Source organism: Sorex araneus, chromosome 2, assembly GCF_027595985.1.
Source record: "Sorex araneus isolate mSorAra2 chromosome 2, mSorAra2.pri, whole genome shotgun sequence".
Classification (NCBI taxonomy): domain Eukaryota; kingdom Metazoa; phylum Chordata; class Mammalia; order Eulipotyphla; family Soricidae; genus Sorex; species Sorex araneus.
In genome coordinates this window covers 197210297-197223007 of record NC_073303.1, presented here as the reverse complement: position 1 = coordinate 197223007, position 12711 = coordinate 197210297, and the positions used below count along the sequence as shown (strand labels likewise).

The window sequence follows — 12711 nt, the reverse complement described above, 5'->3', positions numbered from 1 at the left end:
CCTTGCATGCGGCCGACCCGGGTTCGAATCCCAGCATCCCAAATGGTCCCCTGAGCACTGCCAGGAGTAATTCCTGAGTGCATGAGCCAGGAGTGACCCCTGTGCATCGCCGGGTGTGACCCAAAAGGCAAAAAAAAAAAAAAAAAAAAAAGGCAACGTGGAATCCATGCCCACTTCAATCAGCTTAATCAGTAGCTGAATAAATAGCAGTACTCCTATATTTAAAAGAAAAAATTAAAAATAAGAAAAAAAGAGTGCGGTACATGCTTTGCATACAGAAGCCACAGGCTTGGTCCCTAGTACCTAGCTACACCCAGCTGGGAGTAGCCCCCAAGCACCACTAGGGATATTCCCAATATAGCACTGTAGCACTGTTGTAGCACTATCGTCCCGTTGTTCATTGATTTGCTCGAGGGGGCACCAGTAACGTCTCCATTGTGAGGCTTGTTGTTACTGTTTTTGGCATATCGAATACACCACGGGTAGCTTGCCAGGCTCTGCTGTGCGGGCGAGATACTCTCAGTGGCTTGCCGGGCTCTCCGAGAGGGATGGAGGAATCGAACTCGGGTTGGCCACATGCAAGGCAAATGCCCTACCCACTGCGCTATCGCTTCTTTCGGCTAAGATCAAGTGTAGTATCAATATACAAAACAAAATTAAAATTTGGCCAGAGAGGGCTGGAGAGAGTGCACAGCGGGGAGGGTACTTGCCTTGCATGCAGCCAACCCAGGTTCAATCCCGGCATCCCCTGTGGTCCCCGAAAGCACCACCAGGACTAATTCCTGACTGTATAACAAGGAGAGACCTTTGAGCACAGCTGGGTGTAGCCCCCACACGCCCCAAATATTTAGCCAGAGATATTAACTCACACTTGAGACTGACACATGACACAAAGAACAAAATCAACCAGTGCTGGCAAGGATGTTTGGGAAAAAAGGCCTTTATTCCCGGCTCCTGGGAATGTTGACTGATCCAGTCTTTTTGGAAGGCATCATGAACATTCCTCAAAAACCAAGGAATTAAGCTTCCAGCATTAGAATTCCAGTAATTCCACTTCTCGGAATCTACCCCAAGGGCCCAGAAAATCAATTCAGAAAAGATATTTCCACATTCATTGCAGCACTAATCACAACAAATTACAACAAAAAATCCCAGGCCAGAGGGATAGTACCAAGGGTAGGGCGTTTGCCTTGCACGTGGCCAACCCAGGTTCGAATCCCGGCATATGCCTCCCCCACCCCCCCATCCCCGCCCAGCATCGTCAGGAGTAATTCCTGAGTGCAGAGCCAGGAGAAACCCATGAGCATCACTAGGTGTGACCCCCCCCCAAAAAAAAAAAGAAAAAAGAAGAAAACCCCAAGTGTCCAAGAACAGGTGACTAGATAAAGAAACTATGGTATATATACCCAACAAAATACTTCTGGACTGTAAGAAAAGACAAAATTACATAATTTGCTGCTATGTGGATGGCTCTGGAGAGTATCATGCTGAATGACATTAGTCAGAGGAAAGGGACAGTCACAGAATGATCTTTCTCACAATAAGGGATATATATATAAGAAAAAAAAACATAGTAGGGGGACAACAAATACCCAAAGGCAGCTGAAACCGAACTGGCCCTCCGGAGGACGTTCCCCACGGGCGAGAGGGAGGGACATCGGGGCAGTGGTGGAGGGAGGCCGACTGTCTGGTAGAGCATCTGACGCTCGGATGTTTCATGCACGAAACGCTGCCATTAGTGGTACTGTAAAGCACAGCGCCTAACAGAAAATGGCTAAAAAGAATAGTGGGCCCTGGACTGGAGACACAGTACAGCGGGCAGGGTGCTAGCCTGGCATCCCGTATGGTCCCCTGAGCCCTGCCGGGAGTAATTCCTGAACACAGCGCCAGGAGTAACCCTTGAGCACTGCCCGTATGACCTCAAAACGAACAATGAGCCGGAGAGACAGAACAAAGATGAAAGAACTCGGGGCTGGAGCAATAGCACAGCAGGGAGGGCGTTTGCCTTGCACGCGGCCAACCCGGGTTCGATTCCCAGCATCCCATATGGTCCCCTGAGCACCGCCAGGAGCAATTCCTGAGTGCAGAGCCAGGAATAACCCCTGTGCATCGCCAGGTGTGACCCAAAAAAAGCAAAAAAAAAAAAAAAAAAAATGAAAGAACTCGCCTTACAGGCGGCTGTCCCACCAAATCCAGTTCCTTCCTAGGCCACCGCCAGGAGTGATTCCTGAGCACAGAGACACAGAGGCACCTGAGCACCTGTCCCCTGTTGCCCTGGGTGTGCCCTGCCCCCCCCCGCCCCCGCCCCCACCCCACCCCACCCCACGGGGAGCTGGCAGAAAGCACTGAGCCAGCTGAGCTTGGTACGTGGAAGCTCCAGCTCCCACCCCTGCACAGCTCGGTCCCCTGAGCACTGCTGGGCACAACCCCCAGGCTGCAGGCGTCCCCTCCAAATGTAATACGACAGTCACTCTGTATACTGTATACTTAAGTTTCCTCTACATCCCAACTGAAAAATCCAAGCAAAAAATAAGATTTTTGTGGAAAATGAGAAATGGAGATTGATTCAGACACGTTGATTTGAATTCAGGGTGCCATCAGTCCCCCCCCAAAGACTCAGACTTTCCCCAAAGAGGCCTTTTCCAGGAAATGTCACTGGTGTGTACCCCTAAAGGTCCATCAAGTGCCGGTGGCCTGGGGGAATCCGTCTCTGAGACTCAGAAAGCAGCTGGTTTTCAGTTTAGCTGAAGCCCTGGAGCCAGAGATACTGCTCTGGACCCTGCCTCAGGCCCTTTGCTCGGCTGGCCAGAGAATGAACACTGCAGGGGGGAGGCAAGCCCCTTTATGGCCTAGAAGAATGTAGTTTGGCAGATACTGGCCAGAGACAAGGTTATCAGAGAACACAGACAACAGGATGGCTTTACTGGGGGAGGCACCTTGTTGAAGAGCTTACTGGCTAACGCACATTGTGTAATTCTCAAAAAAAAAAACTCCTGAGCTTGTGGCAACTGTTTCATCACATGTGAAAAAGAGGAAATTGCAGCACGCAGAGCATGTCAAGAATGACCAAGTACTTAGCACAGCACAGTGTCTGGTAGAAAGTAAGTGCTCAGCGCATATTCAGCATATTCAGTACTGACACTCTTAATTTTACCAAGACACAGGGAAGTATCCTGTCGTAAGCACCAAAGAGGGGACAGAGAGATAGTGCAGGGTGAAAGGATTTGCCTAGCTTGCAGCCAAGCCCAGTTTGAACTCCCCGCACTGAATATGGTCCCCAGAGCCAGGAGTAAGCCGCACGCACCACGGATGTTGGCCCCAAACACCCCACCCATCTCCCCAAAAGAACACAACTTAAAAGAGGGCTGGAGAAATAGTACAGTGGTAGGGAGCTTCTCTTGCACACCGCTGACCCAGGTTCAACCCCCCAGCACCCATATGGTCCCCAAGCACTGTCAAGAGTGATTACTGAGCCCACAGTCAGAAATAACCCATGAGCACGGCCAGGTACTGTTCCCCAACACAGAAGAAAGGGAAGGGAAGAAAAGGGAAGAGAAGGGGATGGGGGCGGTAGGGAGGGGAGGGGAGGGAAGCGGAGGGGAGGGGAGGAGGGGAGTAAGAAAAAAGAGGCCATGGATCCCGGCATCTCACTTCTAGGTATTTAAAGTGCCTTGCTCCACCTCCGGAGTCCCAGCAAGCCAGAGGGCTGGGAGCTGCAGTGACTAGGGTGCTTCCAACTTGGTCTTATCCCTGGCACCAAATGGTCCCAGTAGCATCAAGGGGTACAGTCCTAGAAGGTCTTTAGCATGACTGAAGTATCCCAAGTGATACCATCCTTGAACCCTGGCACTGAACCACCAGCCTTTTTGGCTGAGAATCCTCAGCACTGGTTGGGAGAAACCCCACCGCCCCCCCCCCAAATAATAAAAACAACCCCCAACAAACTGGGGTCAGAGAGATAGTACAGGGATTAAAGCACTGGCCTTGCACGAGGCCGACCTTAGTTCAAGCCCCAGCACCAAAACAGGTCCCTGGAGAATCACCAGGAGTGAGCACAGAGGCTGGAGTCAGTTCTGAACACTGCCAGATATGGTACCCCCAAAACTAAAACAACCAAAAAAGTAACACAGCAGGATCTAGAGGGTCCCACTGTGCAACATACGCCCAGGGCTGACTTCGGTCCTACTGGGTGTGAACCAACACCACCCTAGGGGCTTGGAGCCTGTCTATTAGGGGAGGCCCTAATAAAGGGGGGTAGGGGGGAAAATCAGGACACATGCACGCTGGAAGAATTGGATATACCCAAGGGAATTTTTTTTTTCTGTTTGGGTCACACCCAAGCGATGCACAGGGTTCCTCCTGGCTCTGCACTCAGGAATCACTCCTGGCAGTGCTCAGGGGACCATATGGGATGCTGGGAATCGAACCTGGGTCGGCTGTGTGCAAAGGCAAACGCCCTACCCGCTGTGCTATCGCTCCAGTCCCCTACCCAAGGGAATTTTTTTTTTCTTTTTGGGTCACACCCAGCGACGCTCAGGGGTTCCTCCTGACTGCACTCAGGAATTACTCCTGGCAGTGCTCAGGGGACCATATGGGATGCTGAGAATCGAGGCATGCAAGGCAAACACCGTACCCGCTGTGCTATCGCGCCAGTCCCCTACCCAAGGTAATTTTTTTGTGTTTGGGGGCCACAAAAAACTCCAAGCCTCTCTCTGCCACACTCACGTTGAGTATTCTAACTATTTTCAATTTCTTCCCCTTCCCTTTTTTCGGTCATTTATGAAAGCACTGGAGGTCGCACACACTTCGTTGCGGAATCATCTTCCTCAGACTCCCACCCATCAAGACTTCAAGACCCCCAGCCGAGGGCCAGAGCGATTGCATAGCGGGGAGGGCGTTTGCCGTGCACGCGGCCGATCCGGGTCCGATCCCCAGCCTCATGTCGCCCGAGCACTGTGAGGAGTAATTTCTGAGTTCAAAGTCAGGAGCAACCCATAGCTGGGTGTGACCTAAAAAGTGAAAGAAAAAAGAAAGGAAAGACCCTTGGCGAGCGCTCTGACCACACCCTCCGGACCCTGACCCCCAGGACGCCACACGTGCCGCGGCGCCATCTTGGCGGCCCCGCGCCTTCGGGAGGGCGCGCGCCACACTTCCCGGAACACCACCACCACCCGCCCCGCCACACTTCCGGGAAAACTACATCTCCCACAATCCCGTTCGGCCTATCTCCTTCCGCTGCGGGGGGCATGAGGGCGGAGCCTAGTTCCCGCGAGACGGGACGGAGCGCCCCGAAGGGCCTTGTGTGTACGTGTGTGGTGTCCTATGTGGTAGACTTCGCTTTAAGGGAGATATTTAGATCCCCGTAGGGGAGATAAGACAAACAGCCCCGAAGATTAGATAAGATTCTGCGCTCCGCAGTAAATACCGGCAGATGATCTAGCCTGGCGGAGTCACCTGGGGAGTGAAGGGCGAACGGCATGCGCATGCGCGCAGGCGCCGCCGGGGGGCGGGAGCCCGCCGAGCCCCTTCCCCAAGGCGGTGAAGGTGAGTAGGGGGCGCGGGGCGGGGCTTGAGTCAACGTGATCCCCCTTCTCGGTAATTGCTAAGCACCACCGAGTCTACCAGTTCCAAATGACATTGACCTATATGCTCCAGAAAATCACATCCCCGGAAACTCAGTTTTAGTATCGAATCCCTCTAACTTGCACTGCCAGTGAAGCTACTTTCAGCATTTCATTGTCATCGTCTATGTTCAAGTCCTTTTTGCCAGAGCATGTGTTTAAGGAGCCAACAGCTTTACCTGGAAGGGGTCACCTTTTCATCTTGGCGCACCCCACCCCCACCCAAGCATGTTGCAAAGTAGCATCTTGCATCTTGCTCTAGATCGTGTCACCAACAGTTTGCTTCTCTGTTCAGTTAAATGCCCTGCTAGGTGCATACTTTTGTCATCTTGTCTGGTTACATGTATGAAAGTATTCTCGTGAGAAGGCTTCTCCTTGGAACAATGACAAGAACTACTCAAATAAATACACTATCAAAAAAAAACAGTGATGCTGATGAAGTTTAAAATCTGCTGAGGATACAGCCAGTTAACTAAGCATCTTCCTGCCGTAACCATAACTGATTTGGCTTACCCCTTGCTGTATGAGTTGGTTATATGGTTTGGCATTCTGGGCCTACATTTTCACATGAAATAGGAAGATTGGATTAGAGGATATCTAAGAATTTGCCAGACCTAAAAGTCTGTGGTTAGTCTGTGGTAGAATCCAGATTGTATTAATGTGTTAATACTAAATATAATCAATGTGCATTTCTCAGCTAATAAAAGTGAAATGTGTTTTTAGGAATTTTGGCAGGAGCAATAGAACAGCCCTTTATTTCACTTGTAATAGCAGCCTCCTGGCTGAAAATAGGAATTTAGTTAATATTCCAACTTTGTTCTCCTGTATTGTCATTTTGTAGATCACTGCTAGGAGGAACTCTGGGTACAAGAATGAACATAATGCATGTGATGATGGCTCCGATCTTGAGATTGCATCTGATAAATGTTTCAATGACTCCAAGTCGAATAAAAATGCTCCCGCATCTTGATCTCATTAGAAACAGAATGATGTCAACTCTTATACCTAAAAAAAAGATCCAAGAGTATTATAGGCTGCTGAATTTGCAGGAAGGTTGTTCTGCAGATGATGTCAGGGAATCTTTCCATAAGCTCGCCAAGCAGTACCATCCAGACGGGGGTTCTGACACAGCGGATGCTGCCAAGTTTATAAAGGTAGAAGAAGCTTATCGGAAGGTGCTCTCCCATGTGACCGAACAAACTAACGCCAGAAAGAGTAAAGTTGCAGAAGCAGAAGAGGAGGAGGAAAAGTTCGGATATAAAACCCCCCAACACCGGCACTACTTAAGTTTTGAAGGTGTTGGTTTGGGAACCCCAAGCCAACGAGAGAAGCAGTATAGGCAGTTTCGAGCAGATCGTGCAACTGAGCAAGTGATGGAATACCAAAGGCAGAAACTAGAGAAGCAGTATTTTGCCCATAGTTTAACCGTGAAGGATGTAAGACAGAGTAAACAACAAAAAATCACTCAAGCGATCGAGCGTCTAGTGGAGGATCTCATTCAAGAATCAATGGCCAAAGGAGACTTTGATAATCTTAGTGGGAAAGGAAAGCCTCTTAAAAAATTCTCTGGCTGTTCGTATGTGGATCCCATGACTCACAACCTCAACAGAATATTGATAGACAATGGATACCAACCAGAATGGATCTTAATGCAAAAGGAAATAAAGGATACTATTGATGAACTCCGAAGAGCAATCTTAGTGTCAAGAAAAAAACTTGGGAATCCAATGACCCCCACTGAACAAAAACAGTGGGACCAAGTTTGTGAGGAGTTTCAAGAAGACATCAAAAAGCTTAATAAGCGAATTAATGATTTTAATTTAATTGTTCCCCTCCTAACCAGGCAGAAAGTCCACTTTAATGCACAGAAAGAAATTGCCAGAGCCCAGGAAACATATGAAGCCCTTATGAAAACACAAGAAGTCACAGAAAAAAAGGCAGTTGACTCTGACCAGGGAAAAGGGGAGAAAACTCCTGCGGTCAAGACAAGTTTCTTTAACTGGATGAATGTGTGGAAATTCATTAAAATATGACTTTTTCTCTATTGACAACCAAACCACAACAGTGACCCACATCATTTGCAACTGGGCTGACATTACCCTTGGAGGTTTATTGCTGTAATACAAACATCAGAGAACTGTGTCTCTGTCCATTTCTAAAACGAATCACACCCTCCTGGGTTGTGAAAAAAAAAAGAAAGAAAAAATGGACCATAAGAAACAGTTGCACCAGCAAAGCCCAGCTTTGCTCTGAGGCTATAACAAGAAAAGAAGAAAATTTCTAAGAAAATGTATTGGATCCATTTTTGAGTTTAAACAGAAGTCTTCAATGAAATCTGACAGGGATACAAGAGCTTCCAGAAATCTTACTGCAGTTCTCAGCTCTGATAACTTGCAAAGAGTTGTTTGCTGTTTTCAAACACAGTCTGCACCAGCGACAAAGCTAACAATGTGTTATGAAGAGACACAAAACAAGAGGTATGAAGTACAGGCAAATAAACTTCCAAATGATGCTTTTTGTTTCTTACAAGTCTACTCACAGTGTTTACACCTAAAATTAGAGTTCCAGAATATTCTGGGGGAGGTGGTGGCCAGAGCTATAGGACAACAGGTAGAGTGCTCGCCTTGCAGGTGGCCGACACAGGTTTAATACCTGGCACCCTCAGCATCACCAGGAATGATCCCTGAATACAGAATCAGTAGTAAGCCCTGAGCATAGCTGAGTATGGCCCAAACTGAAACACCAAAACCAAGAAAGTTCATTTTTTTAAGCTCTTTTTGTGAGTGGAAGCATTAAGAGATGTAACTTAATCTTTTTTTTTTTTTGGGGGGTCACACCTGGTGATGCACAGGAGTTACTCCTGGCTCTGCACTCAGGAATTACTCCTGGCGGTGCTCAGGGGACCATATGGGATGCTGGGATTTGAACCCGGGTCGGCCTCGTGCCAGTCAAACGACCTACCCGCTATGCTATCACTCCAGCCCAAGAGATGTAACTTAATCTAATGAGGTTACTGCACTCTTTTTTCTTTTTCTTTTTGGGGTCTCACCCAGTGATGCTCGAGTTACTCCTGGCTCTGCATTCAGGTGCTTGGGAGACCAATGGGATGCTGGGGATCGAACCCAAGTCTGCCATGTGCACAGCAAATGCATTCCCTGCAGTATTATTGCTCTAGCCCTTAATTCACTCTTCTTTTTAAAAGTAAAGACCTCCATGGGCTGCAGAAATCAATCAACAAAGCTATTATTGGAAATAGATACATTTAATAGATACAATTGTTGGAAATAGAACCACAGTCCACTAGAAGTGTCCAGTGGACTGTGGTTCATTTTTAAGGTGTTCTAGTTAATTTTCTAACCTGTGGGAAGTTGGGGGGGGGAATCTTTGAGCTCAGTGAAAATTAAAAGGTTCAGGGCTGGAGCAATAGCATAGCAGGTAGGGCGTTTGCCTTGCACGCGGCCGACCCGGGTTTGATTCCCAGCATCCCATATGGTCCCCTGAGCACCGCTAGGAGTAATTCCTGAGTGCAAACTCAGGAGTAACTCCTGTGCATCGCGGGGTGTGACCCAAAAAGCAAAAGCAAAGAAAAAGGAAAAGAAAATTAAAAGGTTCAGTTCTGGGTACATCTCTAATTAGATCGTGGACTGCTTAATTACTCCTACCTGAAGCCTCTGTATGTGTGTATTAGACTCCTGAGAGGCATTTTCAGCACTATGAAATCTCGTTTTACTGCCCTCAGGATCTAATGTCCTGTCTTAGGTAACCCTCTAGAAAACAGAGTAAGTCTGAATATTGTGCCAAATTATGCCTTTTGGAACTGATGAAATGGACATTTATGAGATTGGCAGGATCCCATGCACTTCCAGAAAATCTGATTTTTGGAGTTTATGTAACAGACAACACTGCGTAAGAGATTCATGCAGAAGTGTGGACATGCCACTCTGGTCTTTCGAGAACCAGTTGCTTTGTGGGTTTCTGGACCTTCTGCTTAGATGGAGTCAGCACAGTTGGGATAATACCTGCTTATTTAATTGAATGAGTTGTCATTTGACTTCCACAATGATAGAAGTACTTGTCACAAATTGTGAATTTAATTAAATATAGTTATGATAAACTATAGTCTGAAAACACTTTAGAAGGTCTTGATTCTGTGAATCTTTTTAAAAATGAGAATTAGATGTATATCTAATTGCGCTGCAGCAGCATGATGAAGAAAATAATTTTGAATAATGGAAAATAGGAAGATGAGACAACCTGAAAACCCTAGTAAATCCTTAATTTCAGCACTGCACACTTTATGTTTGTAAATACATGGATACAGTTAATAAAATTAATTTTTAATGATTATTCAATAGTCTGTGGTTGTGTAAACAATTAATAGTCACAATAATGACACTTTTAGCTGGCTCCAAGGGAAAATTCACTTATGTCAAACAATTCCCTTAGTGGGGCTGGAGAGATAAATACAAGGGAAGAGGCACTTGCCTTGCATTCTCAGGTCCTAGTTCAATCACTGGCACTCCTTGGTCCCTCCTGGCACCATTGTAGCAACTCCTGATGGCAGAGCCAGGAGGATGTGGCAGTCAATTTTCTATTCCCTCCCACTTCACTTACTGGGGTTTGGCTAGAAGTGTCCAGTGGACTGTGGCCAAGAGATCATTGACATTTTGGTGGTGGGCTTTGGATAGTAATGCGGTACCCCTAAAGTGTATAAGCATTTACACTCTAAAACCAGTGTTATCTCAATTTATTTTTCAATTGTTATTTTTTGGTTTATTTTGGGAACACACCCAGGAATGCTTAGGGGTTATTCCTGGTTCTGCACTCAGGAATTACTCCTGGTGGTGACCATATGGGATATTAGGGATTGAACCCAGGTTAGCCACGCCCTACTCCTACACTATCTCTCCAGTTCCTGTTATCTCCATTAAAATTTAAAAAGTTCACTTAAGTAAACAAATTCCAGGCAGCCAAAAGATTTTGGCCCATTGGTCAGGATTTATTGAGTTGGAATTTTACACAGATTTTATGATGTAGCACTGAACTTTTTCTTGTTCATTTTCCACCTCACTTTGGCACATTTTTGGGCATAGTGGTAACCTCCTGAGATTTCAAATTTCACCCAGGGCACACACTAAACTCTCCCTGGGGTGATGGATGCCCTTCCATGGCTCCTGCTCCCATCTACCTGAGCGCCACCCCCCTGCCCGAGAGATACATCTTCTGTCCTGACAACACCAATTTCAAAGGTCAGCTGCCTCTTGCAAGGACCCTCACCTTCCCTTGGTGGTCGTCGTATGCCACCACACCCTAGCCCTCAAACCCATCCTCCTTGAAGAGCTGAACATCTTAATACGCCCAAAACTCAGCAAATACTGGTAAGAGAATTAGAATTACAGGGACCTTGAGAACCAGCAACCACTGGTCCAGTGACGACCCGCTTTGACACAGAGATCATTTTATTTAAGGGCCACACCTCACCTTGTAGTGCTCAGGGCTTACTCCCAGCTCTGTGCTCAGGGATCACTCCTGGCAGTTCTTCTTTTTTGTCTTTTTTTTTTTTTTTTTTTGGCGGGGGCCACACTCAGAGATGTTCAAGGGTTATTCCTGGACTCTGCACTCAGAAATTACTCCTCATGGTGACTGGTGGACCATACGGAGTTGAACCCGGGTCTGGCACCCCACATGCAAGGCAAGCTCCCTACCCGCTGTACTATTTCTTTTTTTTTTTTTTTTTTTTTTGCTTTTTGGGTCACACCTAGCGATGCTCAGAGGTTACTCCTGGCTCTGCATCTCAGGAATTACTTCTGGCAGTGCTCAGGGGACCATATGGGATGCTGGGAATCAAACCCGGGTTGGCCGCGTGCAAGGCAAACTCCCTACCCGCTGTGCTATTGCTCCAGCCCCCCGCTGTACTATTTCTTTTGGCTCTGCCATGGAGAACCATGTATGGTCCCAGGGATCTTACTGGGGTCTGTCGTGTGCAAGTCATGTGCCTTATCCCTATACTTGTTCTAGGTTGCTATAGTCAGGTCTTCATTCCCCCTGCTTCCCTTCTGCGCCTAACCTGCTTTTGGGAGTTTGTCTTCTTAACTTTCCTGTTCAGCCACAGTTGACACCACGATTTACCCAGCTGAGCCCCCAGATTTTCAGGGAACTGAGTTTTAATGATGCAGTATTGTTCTTCCGGCTGCCTGTTATCTTTCAAATAGCACCTGTGGATGGTGGCAGGTGTCATTTACTCAGGGAAAAGGTGGCTTCTCCCACCGGAAGTCAGTCCGTTGCACTTGATCTTGGCAGAAGATAGCCGCCTTTCCCCAAAGGGCTCAGAAGTGGGTGTGTGCCCCAGGCCCTGTCCACAGGCCTCATCTGTGTGGGGTCCCCCCTGTGGGCATCATCCTGTCCCGCAGGGAGGACCCTTCGTGGGGCTAAGGAGGGGACGCAACCGAACAAAGAGACGCAGAGCCAGAAGGAGGAGGAGAGAGAGAAAGAGTGTTTATTCACAGCAGTTACAATACTTATACCTCTTGGTGGGAGGGGGCGGTATGCATGCTTGGACCCCCATAGGAACAATAGTAAAATGCAGATCAGGCATGGGCGTTGGGCAGATCAGGCATGGGCGTTAGCTAGTGAGAGAGGAATGGCGAACTGATAAGATCAGTAAGGTCAGCAGTGGTGACCTTGTTACAGGAATCCCAAGTAAGCCTCCACTTGACTAGAGGATAAGAGCCGGGCTTGTAAAATGGCTCCCTACACATCTGTAGGAGCTATGGGTGCAGAATGAAATGTGGAAGGAAACAGATGTGTTGACTCTCTGTGGTGGTTATCCCTGGCCAGTGCAGGAAGACAGTGGCTATTGGCTGGTGCGCCTGGCACAGAAAGGGCATCAGTGCCTGCTGATGGCAGAGCAGGCAAGTTCCAGGTGGGAAGGGGAGGGTACTGGGTCTGGGCTCTGGGGTTTGCTCTCCAGATCAGCTCTTCTGGTTTCAGGCATTGTTCCCAGAATTCTCCAGCTCTCCCCCAAGATTCAGTGTCCATTCATAAATTTCTCTCTGTTTAATCCACCTAGAGTGGGCATTGCCATTCGTAC

The 12711-nt window shown here is 47.8% G+C and overlaps 1 protein-coding gene across 1 annotated transcript; it reads left to right on the top strand.

Moving 5' to 3' along the window:
* Positions 1-5247: 5247 nt before the first annotated feature.
* DNAJC28 (DnaJ heat shock protein family (Hsp40) member C28) lies at positions 5248-9968 on the top strand. The gene is made up of 2 exons (XM_055126308.1): positions 5248-5544; positions 6463-9968. Exon 2 carries the CDS (start codon positions 6494-6496, stop codon positions 7652-7654), a length of 1161 nt encoding a protein of 386 aa, XP_054982283.1. The 5' UTR covers positions 5248-5544; positions 6463-6493; the 3' UTR covers positions 7655-9968.
* Positions 9969-12711: the final 2743 nt, after the last annotated feature.